Here is a 16,569-nt window from a genome sequence, read left to right as displayed (position 1 = left end):
CCAGAAATCTTTAGATTCTGCCTGATATTTGTGAAATGATGAGAAGACATGCTTTTCTGGGCTGTACCTGACGCCTCCAGTCAGACGTGGAGGCTGCCTTTCACAAAATGAAATCCTAATAACCAAAAAGAGTGCAATCTGAAGCTCATTCAACTTCATTATTATGTTTATTTTCAGCAGCAGGAGTAGAGCTCTCAGAGAGAAATAAAACCCTTGACATGGATGAAACTGTGATGATGGATTATATGTTGCAAAGCTTTGTACAGTTCTGTCATATCCGCGGCTTCTTTTGAACTGTGACAAATTTTTGACATGCCAAACTGCTTTAACGCTGTGTCTCCTGTCCATTCGATTCTCACATCTTCACCTCCATAGGAGGTCTCTCATTTCTTTTCTCCTGCCTGCCCCACTCCTCTGCTTTCTCATCTTGCCAGAGATGCAATCAGCATAAGCCAAAAAAAATGTAGAAAGTAAATCTTTCCTTTTTTGATGTGATGATAAGCTCATCAACACATTCCTGCCGAGAGGGTTATGTTTTCATTGCCATTTAATTGGCTGCCAGCAGGATTGCTAAAATAATATTGATACGATTTCCGGTTGGGGCATGATCAAGGCAAGGAAGAACCAATAATTATTTGTTTGTATCGAGCATTTTTTTCTTCTACACATGGCGATAAAGGGCTTTAGTTATAAGTGCCGTTCTAGTTTCTAAATGTGTTTTGTACATTGACTTATCCAATCATTTGAACACGCTAACCAATATCAAGATTATAGAAAAATCATTCATGATCTTTTCTATCCCAGAGGGACTAAATAGTCATCAATGCTCATTATTCCATATGGGGGGAAAGGCGCACAGCACAAGAACAGTATTGATGTCAGCTACAGGCCAATATTTAATGCAGCAACAGATGTACAACAATCACTATATTGATTACTCACTGTTGTGTTATCAGTGGATTCTCTGCTCTCATTTGATTTCATCCCGTCTTCTGTTATGCTTTGTTGCTATTTCAAGTTTTCTTTCATATCTTTTTAACACCAAATTTAGCAAGTATACAGAGGTTTATTTAAACATGGGTAAAAACTGTGATGGAATTAGTCTTTTGTGTTCTTTTTCTATCCCGGTGAGTGATGCCTGACGTCTCCAACCATGCTGTCTTGCCAATGTTGCATTTTGCGTGATTTATTAACATGCCGATACCTCGAGGTCCAATGGAAATGGGGTTCAGAAAACCCCTCGTAACCCCCCTGACCTGATCTAACTAGTGTTTAGCTCTGCTTTGAAAGCTCACAGACTTGTCAAGCAGAAAACTACTTGGCAACTTACAGTAGGATCCATGTATACGCTGCTGTCCAGAAAATCAGTCGTCTGTTCTGCATTTTCAGTTTCAGTTTTTTAGAGAAGAGAGAAGTTTAATGATAAAGGGAAATAATTGAAAGCTGTGGATGAAGTGGTTCAACTGTTTGGCTCGGTGGAGTTTCGGTGTGGCAGTTTTCACAGTGGCATGAAAGATGCATACCTGATACATGTTCTTCATGTGTAGACTATCACCTACACATGTCTCCTTTCTTCCTTGACTGACTCTCAACACCACACTCACATGTAGGGGAGAAAGTTGCAGAGACGCAAGAGAGATACTACCAATGTCCCTCCCTCAAAAACTAAATAAAAATCTGCAATGTGCTGTTATTTTGGTCATTTTATAAATTAATGCAGGCTTGTCCTTAAGTTCAGGATCCAGTTTGAACAAAAAATGTGGATCCAAAGTGGCTGCCAAAGGAGGAAACGCATCTGACATGTTTGTTCTTTGAGGAGGGATGGGGTTCTCAGAGAAGGATAAAGATTGGGTGGCCTGAACATTGTAAAGGTTGATCATAAAATGTACTGACAGGTTTCTGAGTAGTTCTCCACATCTGGGCTCTGGCTTCATCTGTGTTGTCTGTCCGTTTGCTGACCTCTGACTTAGAAAACAGACACACATTGACCTCAGTCTGACCCCATCGAGAAACACACACACAAACTTTCCTTGCTCCGGGGGCAGACATAAGTGAGTGTATTCAAGACTCGGACAGATTCAGTCTGGCTCTCCTGTCGCACACAAATAAGTTATTGTAACCATTTTGCAATTATTGTTCAGAACATGTGACAACATTTTTTTAAATACACAATCAATCAATTAACTGAGAAAATAATCAAAATCCATTATCAAAAAAGTATTTATCAGTCACTCGACTAACCATTAAATTAGTTGCAATTGGACACAAACCATAAAATATTAACAAACCCTCTACATATATATATTTATATATATAATGTCTTGAGTACTTGTAATGCCTGGTACTTTTATAGTGTGGTGTTAGTACTGAAATAAAGGATGTGAATAGCTTCCCCACTGGTAACAACATAAAAACTGCCAGGTTCAACCAGAATTACCATTCTGTTTTCAGCCCCCAGGCTCATTGTTGCTGATAAGAGTATTTGGAAAATTCCGTGTAGCATCAAACCCTGAAAACAGGATGTTTTATGAGACTGATATCATCTCACGAAAATATCTGCTGTCACCCTGCTCACAACCAGCCAACATATACAATTCATGAATATAAAAAAAAAACGTGGTTGACTGTCTGCTCTGTAAGAATTTTTTTCACTTGCCGTTTTTGTGGTTTGCCTCCCTGTTATTATCTATTTGAAGCCTGAATCTGCCCCAGTAACATGATGAATGTACTTCTGAACATTTTTTTTCAGATATTTGTCCAGAAACTCTCAGGGGTGGATTTCCCCGGGGGGAGCACAATGTTGCCTGACATCCTGAAAGTCGCAGCTTTGCAATAGTTAACTAAAAGCAAAGGATGTGTCAGACACATTTCTTTAATTCTACCACTTAATAGAATCAAACACGTTTACATTTATTCAGACTCCATATTGGTCGTTTAGCGTCACTGTTGAATCTTAATCTAACCTAGTTCACCTCGGTACATGCTACTCTACTACATCATACCAGCACTATCACAGCTTTACATTCATGAACATCGTGCTGGTAACATACTGTGACTGAATGGTGTGTTTCGATAAAATCAGTAGCTGGCTAGAAAATCAAGTTGCTGATTATTAACATTCCAGAATCTTCTAGCATCTGCGATAAGAGATGCTCATCATAACAGATATGAATCATGTGGGTGTGTCTTCTCAAAATTGCTTCATTCCTTCTTAATTACTTTTCACTAACTATTATTTGTCTTTGTATTCAGCTGTGATTAAAAATTGGTTACTAAGAAACAGCGTGGCACATTTTGCTTTCAATTTGTTGAATAGTCCTCTCACCATTTGCATCAGGCTTTCAGGAATATAAATAGAGTGCTGCCTGGTCCTGGCGTTGCTAAGATTAAGTTAATATGTAGTGAAATGGTTTTTCTGTTGCCAGACACTTTTGAGTTGGTCGTTCATCCAGAATTGACTGTAAATGTTGTTATGACATTCCGGCTTAATCCTCAGGGGCTGAATAACGAGGTGAAGACATTCACAGTCTCTAATTAACATCCTAATAGGTCCTACTTTGACACTCATCTCTTCTCTCCACCTCTTTAATGCACTTCTTTCCAGGAGCTCGGTAAAGCTGAGCTGTTGACATTAAATAGACTTCCATGAAGAGATGATTTCTTTGTGGTCATGCGATGCTTTGTAAGACATGTTGTCATAAGAAACTGTTTCCACGTATGGCCTGCCCGGGCCTTCACACATGCACAACAAAATCAGAGATGGTCTTTGTGAGAGGAGTTCACACCAACTGGAAATACTCCCTCTGGTTTAGGTAGGGGTTGTCGACAGCGTAGCACATGCAGGAAGCTGGATTTGAACACGCCCACTGGGTGCCTGTGATTTCCATGGGCAATCATCTGCTCCATTCACACATCGGCTCAATCGGACATTCTTCACTTAACACCGATTAATCTCTGGTTCAACTAATTATTCCCTTTAGGATCATACACAGACAGATCCTTTGGGTAATGTCTACAAAGGTGAAGGGTTAGAGCGCATGTATGAAAGCAGCCACTGATTTGTGATAAGATTAAATGATTAGTGTTACATTTCCTGTCCCATGTTCTCTTGCAGATCAGTCAGATGCTCGGAAATGAGATGAAGTTTGCAGTGCGAGAACCAATCGGGCTGAGGTGAGATTTCAGCCGCTCACAGTGAACACGTAAGACTGTGTGTGGTTAAATATAGTTCAACATCTTCTAAATTCCAAGAAAAACAAATATACAATCTAAATTAGGGGATTATACTCAATTTTATGCAATGTCTTTCTTATTAGGGTGTGGATCCTCATCTCTGCAGTGGGTTTCACCGCTGTGGCCTTGATGGTAAGCGTTGCTCTGCACTCTTTACGTGAACAAATCCTGTTTTAAACCCAACAGAGCTCAATATCCTCCGTGTATCAGGGGCAGCACACACAAACGGGAAGACTTAGTCAGTACTTTTGCATTCTGGGGCTATTGTGGGGGCGTTGGGGAAATACAGAATGTTATCCTCTTATATTAATTTGACGGAACTGTGTTGTGCTTGTTTTCTACCGCAGGCCCTGGTGTTCCCTAACCAACTATACGAAGTTGCTTTTGATGAGGAACTCTCCTCGCCCAGCATCTCCATTCGCCTTTATGGAGGAGCTCTGCTCAGTAAGTCCTCGCTTCTAAGACGCGAGAAACATACACAGATAATAGATTCATGAAGCTTTTCATGATTTGTTGTGCATAGCTGCAGTTCAGTGAGTATACTGGGCATACTGAAGTAAAGTCTCTGTACTGCAGGGATGCTGACAATGTTTTCATATTGATTTTCACACTGCCTTAAACATACATTTGTTTACTGCTGCTGTAGTGTGATAAGGCCACTCAATGCATTCTTTACAAGTCACACACTGACACAAACATTCAGATAATGAACCAAAACAAAAACACCTCCTGCTGTAACATCAATGTTTACGTTTACACGTACACCAATATTCTGATATTAACCTGATTAATATAAAGGTCTGAATGAGACATTCTCATGTAAACAGCATTAGCTGATACCATAACTTTATTCAAGGTTATACTCAGTGTAAGCATTAATCGAATTAAGACTTAAGGAGTATTCTGATCTAAGTTGTTGTCGACATGTTTAAAATAATTTTTCAGAATCAGGCTTTTTATTGCTTCCATAAGAAAACACCAACCTCTACCACAGCAGATATGGTGATGTGCATTTACAAAAACACAAAATAAATAAAGGATGTACAACATAATGGAAGTTGATGTAAAGAACAGAGCAAACAATCACCAAAAAAAGATTGTCTTAGATTAATAATGAATGGAATATTTTATTAGCAACTTATGTCAACATCATAATCAAAATAGTGTCCTATTCTGAGTAAGGTCATTAGTGGGAATATTGGTGTCCACATAAACACAGTCCTTCGCTGCACATTTAGATTCCACGAAGGCTTAAGAGGCTAATTCTCCAAAAGACTCACAGCAGTCGCCTCATATACCATGTCTATTTCTGGTGGGAACACAGTGGGAGACGTTAGAACAGTGTATGTACACTGTGTGTGTGTGTGTGTGTGTGGGGGGGGGGGCTGATTTTAGAGGAGGTAGTTTACCTCCTCTCAATTGAATGCTCGCTCTCAGTCGTGCATTCAATTGATCATTTTTTTCCCACTCGTCCGTGTCAACAACAGGAGACTATCAACGCTCATAAATCTGTTGTTCGTTCTTTGCTCCGCTGTCACAGAGGAATTACATTGTCATTATTTTAATAGATTTAGTTTAAAGGCCGGCGCATGCTTCTGCGTTAGACAGGACTTGTCAGGCAAGTCAGTGAGTCACTTAGTGATTACAGGATCTAGGATGGCTGTGAGGGGCACAGCACGCCTGTGGCAGAGACGCAGGTAGCACACAGCTTGTTCCTCGATGGGAAAGAAAAGAAGGGAACAGAGGGTGAGAGCCCAGGCTTAAAATATATCCAGTGAAATTTCCCAGGCTGTCACTTTCAGCTAAATCAGGCAAATACATTTGACAGAACGTTAGTACCTTGAACGTATATACACAGAGTAACACAAAATATCAAATCTGTTTAATATGCTCGCCTCCGTCCTCATGACATGAATTGGATACTAAGGAATCACCACATCCTGTCCTCTGACACGTCGTATTCAAATCTTGACACGATCAAATCCAAACAAATAAAAAAATAGTCCTCATGCATTTTCCTGTAGAGAGATACAACCTCAAATACATGGACTTGTGGATAAAGATATGAACCAGCTTTCAATCTCATAAAGCCAACAAAAGACCGGCTCCCTTATGTAAATGTCAGCTGGGCTGTGGGGATTAGGAGGGATGGAAAGGGCGATGTCTTGCGAGACAAGGAGCGGTGAAGGGGCGAAGGATGGGGGTCGCATCTGCCACACAGATGGAACCTGGCAGGGAGAGGATACAGTCCATCACCACTCCCACCTTTTCTGCCCACCCCTGCTCATTTCCACAGCCTCGTTGGTGTGCGTGCGTGGGCGGAGTGAAATACAGGAAAGTGAACGGGAAGAATGTCAGGGAATGAAATAATTTTGTAACGGCCTTTCTCAGAATCAATAAGTATGGAGATTTAGCACAATCAATAGTCCAATTATCACCATGTGTACATGTCACAGATTGCAGTCTGAGTACTGCTGCAGTGAATTGCCCTCATAGCAGTTTGATGGTGGTGCTGTTAGACATGTCTTACATCTTCTTTGCTAGAAAGCCTCCTTTGTTTTTCTATTTCATTCTCATTTCCTCTACCTTATAAATTTCCTTTTATCACTTCCTTTTCCAGGCTTGTCCCTCATCATGTGGAATGGTCTGTACACAGCAGAGAAGATAATCATCCAGTGGACTCTGCTCAGTGAAGCCTGCTACTTCGCTGTCCAGTTCCTAGGTGATTACACTTATCCAACATATCATTTTTACAGTGATTGTCGTGTCTTCTTACTCCAACCACCACACAACCCCTGTGTATCTCTCGTATGGGCTTGAGTTTGTGTTGAAATGAAACTACAAATCAGATTGGAGTCTGCCAGTGTTTTAAATGTGTGTTGATACTGCCCTCTTGAGTTCAGTAAGCAGAGTTGCAGCATTGCAGTGTTCACCAACCTTTTCAAGGCCAAGATCACTTTTTTAATTCTAAACATTAAGTCTAGATCTCCCACCCTGATATCTTCCAAAAATAACACTCAGGAAGGTTATATATATTCGTTTTCCAGTTTCTGTTAAAGGCGCAATAAATCAGGATGAATATGCACAAAGCAAGGCGGTTATGGAACTGTATCTATTACCAGTGAGAACAACAGACAACCGACACTGTTGAGGAACTGCAGCCAGATTCGCGATCAACGGGTTGGGAACCACTGCTTTGCCCATATACATATACTTTGAAACTGTATAAACACCCTTCCAGTATGAACTGGACCTTAGACAGACTTAGCGGTGGTGGATAAATTCCACAGCCCTGGTTCCAAAGAGCCAAAATTCTTTGTTACAGAATTCCCTTTTTGTGTTACTGTTCCTTCACTGCAGCTGAAGGTACTGTCCAGGGAACCACAAAGAGGGAATTTCCCACCAAGAATAACACTTTGTATTTCCTCTTGAATTGCCTCAACGCCCTTGTACTCTGTGTGATTTCCAGGTCTCTGCATTGAAAGCCGCAATAAAAATAAATAAGCATAATTTGTATAGCACCTTACATACTATGAATGTCGCTCAAAGTGCATTGCATACAATATAGATACAAATAAAAACATGTTATACTGTAATTGATATATGAGAACAGATTTTTAGAAGAACTAGCTTCTCTGATATCTAGCGGCCGTCTCTTTCACATCTTTGGAGCGTGGTATACAACAGCTGCAACTCTTTATTTTTTGGCGGTTGATGGGAACCTCTAATAGACTGACTGCAGATAAACTCAGTGCTCTAGAGGGGACGTAGTTAACTAGAGAGTCAGCTCGGCCCTGGCCCAATCAGAACCTTGTATGTAAGCATTAAAGTCAATCCTGTGTGTAACAGCCAATGCAGTGCAGAGCAGAACTGGACTAATGAGACCTCTCCTCTTGGTTCTGCTTATCAGCCGATCAGCAGAGTCTTTCAATTGCTTTCTTCTGGAGGCCTGTAAAAAGTGCATTTCACTCTTACAGTCAGTTAGAAATGAAGACATAAATCAGCTTTTCAGCATCTGCATAATGGCCGAACCTTTGCTTGGTTTCTAAGCTGGAAGAATTTGGTTTTGGTCACAGTGTTAATGTGGACCTTCAAACTCCGATCCCAGTCTAAGATAACAAAAATTGTCAAATCTATGTAATTCAATTTGAACCTGTGGTCCAGGCTCAGCGTCCTCTCATGACCACTTGGACCTTTGGCAAACGAAAACAACAACTTCCAGTGTGACTTATGCTACAACCCACATCTACAAACCAACCAGTCATTAGCACAGACAATAAACTGGCAGTAACTACACCTTATACATGTGTGACTCTGGCAAAGAAGGAAACCTTGTGGAGCAGTATATTCAAAACAAAACCTAAGAGCGGTGCAGATGGATGACACAAGCTGATGATGTGTTTCTACTCTCACATTATATGCGTTTCACTCCTTGCCCGCTCATATCTATCGGCCGCCCTTTGTGAAGTCTGCCACTGTTTTCACCGTGCTTTGATTTGATTCTATTCATCAGTCAAACAATTTTGTACTTTCATCTCTGTGCATGTCAAGTGTTTTTAAATGTGCTCTTAACATACAGAATTCACTCTGCTTGACTTGACTTTTGTTCTGATACATCATAGTGCTTCACTCATTCATCCCACATCATTCATCTGACATGCCTTAGACTGTTTTTTTTGAATGCCTGTCAGTCTGACACAGTTTCACACCAAGGTTTATTAAATTCATTTCACACATCCATGTGGCATCCATGATCATCGCTGCTTCCTACACCTCTTTAACACATCATTTAGCGGATATATGTCGTTTTTTCTTCAACGTCTCAGACGTGCCAGAAGCAGAGCTCTCTCAAATCGCTTTCTAGCCAGTGTTGCATCTTGCACGTTACGAAGAAAAGGAGAACAAAAAAAGCTTTTGCATGTTGTTCCCAAGATGTGAAAAACAATAATTACACAAATGTTCATAGCTATTTTTGTGCCGATGCCTAGAAGTTCAATGATTGTCATAACATCGTGCCAGAAAAGAGATGCCCTGTCAGCCAAAAGCTGATGAAAACCTGTCTACTGTAGTGTAATTTGACCTGGGAGTGAATGCTGATTGTATCCATTCCCATTGCAGACAAAATCCAGATGTTAGTGTTTTACCAGTGTTAGGGTTTTACCAGTGAATAGCACCTAAGCAGAGACTTTCACTAGTAGTGACCAGTAACTCTTTCAATATACATATAGGTATGTGAACTGACTTGGAAAATATGAACCTATAATTTCATATCCTCTTCCCATAGGTTTAAATTCATTGTGCCTGTAACTTATGGTAAAAAAAAGTCATATTTTAAGTGCTGTAATGTTGCTCTGTGATTTCAGTGACATCCATCACATTAATGGAGATCGGGATCCTGCCCCATGCTGCCATGCTCCTGCTCCTCAGCCGAGTGCTCTTCCTGGCGATCACCATGGCCTACTATTACCACCTGGGCCGTAAGCAGAAGAAGATCTGAGCGGCCTCATGTGATACTTCCAAGGAGGGGACAGCTGGGCAAAGATCACAAACGTGTGGGGTCAGAAGGTTGGATTATTGTTTGACTGGGGCTTGGAGCATCTCTTTGCCAGCAGATGCCCCCTGCCCCTTTCTATGGCACATAACCTATTGTGACCCCCGAGCACAGTCTCATATTCCAGAGTCCACAACAAGAAAGAGAAACCTCATGGTGAAAGTGAACTGCTCTCACTGGACTGTGAGGTCAAGCCCCTCTCGACACACATTCGTTCTTTGTGCAGTGCTGAGTGCTGTTAGCAGTATATAGTGCATTGCATTCTTGTATTACCTAGTCCTGTGATTTAATATGTACAGTACAGAGTAATTTTAAACATCTGACTGTGTTCTAAATGTACAGCTACATGATTTCTAGAAGGGGTATTTCGTATTTGTGTTTGGTTGAAAAAAGGCATCTGGACACGGCTTCTTAAACCCTCTCAAGGACCAAGACTTAGTGCTTTAACGTGATTCCTGTTTGCCGTAGATGTTAACACACATGTATGTATTCTGAAGTGAAGCCTCGATGTGTGCGCTCTCGCATGCTCCCCTGACAAACTTCCCACTGATTGCACTAGATGGAAAAGTAGCAGCTGTGATTAGTGTAGGATTCAGGTGCAGTCAGATCTAAACGCTTGTTTAGTGACATTGAACCCTTCCTTATACTGCTGAGCACACCATGGAACCTCCCTAAGGTCAGTTTATACCCTCAACCACGCCCATCAGCCGTTCACACTTAGACTTACCCAAAAGGAAATGCTGAATCCAAACAATGTTTTCAGGGAAATGGTGACCTTTTTTTATTCTTTGAGGTATCAGTCATGAGATTCTACCAAAGTGAACAGGAATAGTTTTGTACAGATTATTTACACGTCGGAGATTAATATATGTACTCAAAAACGGGCGGTTCTCTCCTTGTTGTGTGCACTGTTCGACAGGACCGAAGCCCAAGTGATCTTACGGAGAGACTTTTACATTCTGACCTTTACTGTAGAGCTAGTGTCACATGTCAGGGTTAACGCACCTGAACTGGTTCCTCTTTAGCGATGTAGCACAGTTTTTACACAAACCGTGTCCTTAGTCTTGCCTTAAAGCTTCTTAAAAACAGTCATCAACACTGCAACCTACTTTTTGTATATATGTAAATAGAATTATTTACCATTTTGTGGTGTTTTTGTGAACAGAACAGGGAACTTGTTCAATATTAGTTCAGATTTTCTAAAGTGACACTTGTGTTTCGACAACTTGCATGCAATATTATCCAGAAAAGTTATTAGCTCAGAAAGTGTAGCAGGCTGCCAGCAACAGGAACATGAAGCTGATAATAAAGATGGACAGTGGATGGATTATCCAAAAATGGCTCAAATATTGAAAAGGCAACATTCGTTTGTAAGGCAGTTAAACTCCCTGTGCTGTAAAGTTCAGTTAACACCCGATCAATATGTTCGAAACATTCTCTATCTCTTCCCTTAGGTACGTGATGTCCTCGCTCTGGTTCAGCACGCCAGCAATGCTAACTGCGTTTTCTGCAGCTAAAACTCTGCAGCACATAAGGCCAGTCAAGAAGACAGTTGAATCATACAGTCAATTTAATTTGAAACATCATTTTGAGTCAAACAAGAAACACACTGCAGGACGCCTCCAAAGGTGGTCCATATTGTTGCAAATGACCACGTTGAGTTCTGCCCCAGAAGGGAGTGGTCCTGAGGTCCCAGTGATTGTGGGTTTGCAGTCGCGAGTCCAGCGCCGAAGGCAGATGTGCTCGTTAGTTTGGGTGAGTTTTCAGTTCAGATAGGGAACGTGAAACATGGGTGAGGTCTTCCTTACTCCTGAAAAGTAGTAATTATCCTTTTTTTCAAGTTTTTAATTAAATGCAGGTCTCCTGAGTGACATTGTATGCCCCAGCCTACTGCTCTGTCCTGGCTGGCATGGTAATTATTGAGTTCAAGAGAAATGCCGTTCCATTTCCGTCGATATTGCAGGCCTCAAATCATCAGCCTTGTGAAATGTTCAGAGGACTTTAAAGCTGGTTATTTTAGGAGGGATGGGCAATGTCGGGGGGGATGTGCGGCAGTAGGGAGGCGAAGAAATGGCTCTTTCATCCTCCGGCTTTTCTGACGTAGATAAGTCAAGATATTATATTGGTAAGTTGTGTCCTTTAAATTTTAGAGGAATGGTAAGTTGAGCTTTTCATTCCCTCATGTAGATTAAAAAAATATATTGTACTTTTGTGACTCGAATACCAGGTCAAACTGTTCCAAGTTGTAGCATTGTGTTTTTATGTAGCCTATATTTGTGCGATACTGTACCTCAGAAATGAGTTGTTATGGATTTCCACTATTTAGTTTGAAATAAAAAACATTATTGTTTATTTTAAAGACTTAAAAAGTTTCAACTTTGTTCCCTGTTGTCTTGTCTGATGGAAATATGTTATGTAAAATATATTATTTTCTGAACTCATTGAAATCATAAGAAATCCTGCAACAAAAACTATTTTCACAATAGCAACTTCTTAAAGCAAAATTTAAAATCTTCAAATCACTCTTTGTCCAACCAAACCAAAATAAAAGTAAACGCGTTCAATTTAGGAGAAACTGAAAATCCTCATGTTGCAATCAGAAATGTTATCATAGCTGATTCGTTCTCTGCAAGTCAAACTAATTAATTCTGCAAGTCAACTAATTCATGAATCAATTAATGAAGTGTTTCAACATCAGAAATATATGTTTCCCTCTAAATGCTGAAGCCCTCAAGATCCAATCATGCAGAATGTAATGGTGGTATAAGGCCATTGTTCCTGCTTTAAGGGTTTAGTGTTTCGAATGAGGTGGTGGAGTTGCATGTTGCAGCTGATACCCCTCACCTCCCCCACCCCTTCCAAACATGAAAGAGAACCTGTGGCAGCCTTCAGTTGTCATAAAAACTCAAAAGCTGTTAAGTTTGTCCAGTCTAGGCTACTGTAAAAAAACATGGCGGCCTCACAAACAGGACTCGCTCCAGATGTAAATATAAAGTATATAAATATAAAGAGCTCATTCTAGTTTAAAGAAAACCAAAATTCTTACAATTTAGATGAAACATTAGTGAAAACCTGTAACTGTATTTCAGAATATGACAGCTAGAATGCCTACTGGAATGGTTAAAAGCTCAACCCAAGCTCTTATAGACATTAAATAAAAAAACAATAACAAAAAAAAAGGTTAACATCCAATTTCAAACAAAGCGAAATACCACAGATGCCATGCCTGACGTCACAGGAAACAGAAGGTGGAGAACATCTATCTACATCAAACATCACTGTAACAGTATTCGCTCTGCTTGAAAATGGAGAGACTTCCATAAAACGTCTGGTCAAATTCAGCAAAATACGCGACAATAAAAAATGTGCGTCTTTGCTCTAACGTGTCTCAACAAGGACACTTAAGATCTGTGAGGTAATGTCACCCTCTGTTAAGTTTTTTCTATTTTGAGGCTGTTGAACGTGTCACAACACGATCATCTACAGGTTTTTCACCTGGATTCCTTCAGTGAATTTAAATGAATGTACCTGGTGTATCCTACCACAAAGTCTAACTTCAGTCTTTCCACACACACACACACACACACACACACACACACACACACACTGGGCACGTGGTGAAAAGGAGGATTGTGTGTGACAGGAAATGTATGTTTGTTTAAGGTTGTTTATAGGCAAAAAGCTGCCACGTGTCTCTGTGTGTATGCATTCTCCCCATACTTTCCATTTAATATATTGAGTCCTGGCTTATGTCTTCAGGCATGGTGGTACGCATTTTAGAATGGTTCACAATGGATGATTTATAATGCTATGTAAACAATTGGTCCGGTTTAACCAGCAACACCGCATTATTAACATATAAGTAAATAAAGCATTTGCATCATTTTTCAGCAGACTAGACCTGAAATTTCTGTCGATATTATTATGTTGTGTCTCATCAACAAAAAAATATTATTTTCTGAGCTTAACACTGTTGTTTTCTCAACTGTGGATAATATCACCTTGACCCAAGTGTTTGATAAGCAGGCACCTTTTGAAACAAACATAGATTTTTTTAAATGGGTCAAGTCCTTGTTTCTGAGCCGAGATGTCATCCCTCCTTGAAGAAAGGAAAAGGAAAAAAGCATGCTGGGAATCCCAATCGCTCTCTTGCTCTTAGGCATCTTAGAAACAAACGTACGCCTACATTAAGAAAGACTGAATTTGACTATTATTTGTTTCTAATCCTCAAATCGTATTCAGCTCCAGCAAAATTCTGGAAGGCAGCAAATTCTGTCAACCACAAGTGTTTCCTTTCCTCCTCAGTATCAGACCATAAACAGACGTGTGCAGCTTTAAATAAACCCTTTACATCTGCTGGTGATGTGTTTGATGAGATGTGTACAGTGCCCTTTCTTTCTGTCATTGATCCTGACACCCAGCCAACTTCAACCCCTTGTCTTACATTACAACTATTATATTCTGCTGAAGTGACCAATGCACTGCAAGTTAAAGATCTGAAGAATTTGGTTGGTCAGGACAAACTTTATTTATTTTATACTCAGTATAAAGTATTTTTTGATACTTTTTGGGATGTTAAATATAGTCAGTCAGATATTGCTTCTAAAAATACTTCATCATATAAGTCTTGATTGAATTGATAACAAATGCTCCTTATGTTACCTTATGGACAGACAGTCTGTTTGGGATTATTGAAAATGTCAATTCAGAATTGATTAAAAAAAAGGTGTCCCTCAAGGCTCAATGCCGGGGTCTGTTCTATTCACACTATGCTGATGAGTCTATTTTGTAATGCATTTCAGATCTGATACATTCTGCTCTTAATTATTTACAGAAGTGCTTTGTTGACTTGGACGTTCCACTCAAAACTAGATGGAGATATTGTATAATTGAATACGTGTCATGGAGTACAAGTATGGTGGAATCTGGATGGATGAGAGCAAACTAAGCATCCCGAGTAAATCATGTTTCTGATGCATAGTAGACGGGTGTTTATTGGGACAACTTTCTTGCCAGTTCTGGATTATGGTGACATTTTTCGTCCACGCGCCTCAGTTATGACTCTGTAACCCTTGGGTCCTGATTATCATGCTACATTACGTTTATCACCAGTGATAATTATGATTTTGCACTGTGTGCTAAGGTTGGGTGGCCCTCTCCCATGTGAGGCATGACAGACTGGGTTTTATTTATTTATGAGGCCTTTACTGTTTTTTACAACCATATGTTACTTTCGTTTTGTCTTTCAACTTTGGCTCCTCCAAAACAAGCACAATTGATTGGATTATGTTGCCGGACGGTTTTCACTGAACTTTGAGAATCTATTTTTTCTCTTTATGCTCCTGTAACCTGAACATGTAGACTCTGCAACCCATGCTCCTGTATCTGATATGCTGAACAACCTTATTTCTATCCTTAGAGCATCTGAAATGTTTAATTTAACCCTATTTCACTTCCTTCCTCTCTATGAAGGAGCTGAATAATTATTCATTATTTTTTGCTATTTATTGCGATTTGTTATAATTCATTCCTTCTATTGTGTCATGTTTCCCTTTTAATTTTTTGTTAATTTGTCTCATCTTGGCATAAATTAAGTCTCTACCTCAATATCTTTCCGAGTTAAAATAAAGTTGAATACAAGAAAATGTCTGTCTAATGTTTGACATGTGCTGAGTATATAGTCTAACCACATAAAGGTTCTTTCTAACATTTCTATAACAAGGTCTGAAATTACTACTGTTGAATACCACAGGCTGCCACTACTAGTTCTACGGCACTAGTCCAAGACTCATAGTATGGCTATGATGTAATCAAGTAGTTCAAATTATACGGCATTAAAGAATATAAAGCAATGTCTAGAAGAGGTTGCTCATTGTCTGCTGATGATATTGCACACCACAATGTCCGATTTTTACTGACGAGAAGGAAACAGACAATGAAGTAATTATGTGTCATCACATACGCCTGGGTGTTGTGGGAAAGGAAGCATTCAGGTCGTTTATGCAAGTATGTAAGTACAATTACTAACACTTTGCAGGAAGTATAGTATGAGTAGAAAACTTTACTTACAAAATTACAAAAATAAAGAGCTCAGTGTTGTGGTTGATGGAGCTTTTCGGTTTAACCATAGAGGACAATTCATTATCGATTTAACTCCTAAATTAATTTGCTTGCAAAAAATTCCGAAAGGAGAGGCTCATCTCAATTACCCTGAGCCCAAAGTGACACATGTACATTGCTTGTTTTGAAACAGAATAATTCGAAATAGATTAAAGGAATTCAAAATAGAATTGAAAATAATTAAGATCAGAAAATCTAATCCCCTGGATCCATGAAAACACCATCAAAGTAAATTAATTGATTAAATGGCTCATACCATTGCTGTTGCACTGATTGTTAACAAATGCGTCAAGCGTTATACTAGCGTTAGTACTACTACTACTAATATATAGATGTAAAGGTAATAGACAGCCCACGATAAAGGTTTTCTATAGAGATGTGTCTTAAGAAGTGAGATAAACACTTCATATGTGGTGTATGCACACAGCTTCACTTTGAAATAACTTGAGATGTCAGAAATGGTAGTGGAGATTACGTGAAATACCATCTGAGGAATAACGTGTGAGTGTAACGTGTCAGTAATATAAAATAAAGTAGATGCGGTGTAGAGTGCAGTAATACAGCGGAGTACACGTAAATATTGAGAGTAATTACATCGTCGTTAGTGTTGCTCCACTATTGGACAGGAGAGGGTTAAACACACACAAATACACACACATACACAC

General features: G+C 39.7%; 1 protein-coding gene across 3 annotated transcripts in view; it reads left to right on the top strand.

Annotated features, from left to right (window-relative positions):
* LOC133955526 (tumor protein p53-inducible protein 11-like) overlaps positions 1–12,143 on the top strand; it is a 35,074-nt gene extending 22,931 nt beyond the window's left edge. For all 3 annotated transcript variants that reach the window (XM_062390395.1, XM_062390397.1, XM_062390396.1), the window contains exons 4-8: positions 4,115–4,173; positions 4,317–4,365; positions 4,581–4,677; positions 6,854–6,955; positions 9,597–12,143. In XM_062390395.1, the coding sequence (XP_062246379.1) occupies positions 4,115–4,173; positions 4,317–4,365; positions 4,581–4,677; positions 6,854–6,955; positions 9,597–9,730 (441 nt within the window). In that variant the 3' untranslated portion in view covers positions 9,731–12,143. The remainder of the gene's footprint in view (positions 1–4,114; positions 4,174–4,316; positions 4,366–4,580; positions 4,678–6,853; positions 6,956–9,596) is intronic.
* Positions 12,144–16,569: the final 4,426 nt, after the last annotated feature.

The sequence above is a fragment of the Platichthys flesus genome, chromosome 6, assembly GCF_949316205.1.
Source record: "Platichthys flesus chromosome 6, fPlaFle2.1, whole genome shotgun sequence".
Lineage (NCBI taxonomy): Eukaryota > Metazoa > Chordata > Actinopteri > Pleuronectiformes > Pleuronectidae > Platichthys > Platichthys flesus.
Note: the sequence above shows the minus strand (reverse complement) of the source record. Positions and strands in the feature narration are given on the sequence as shown.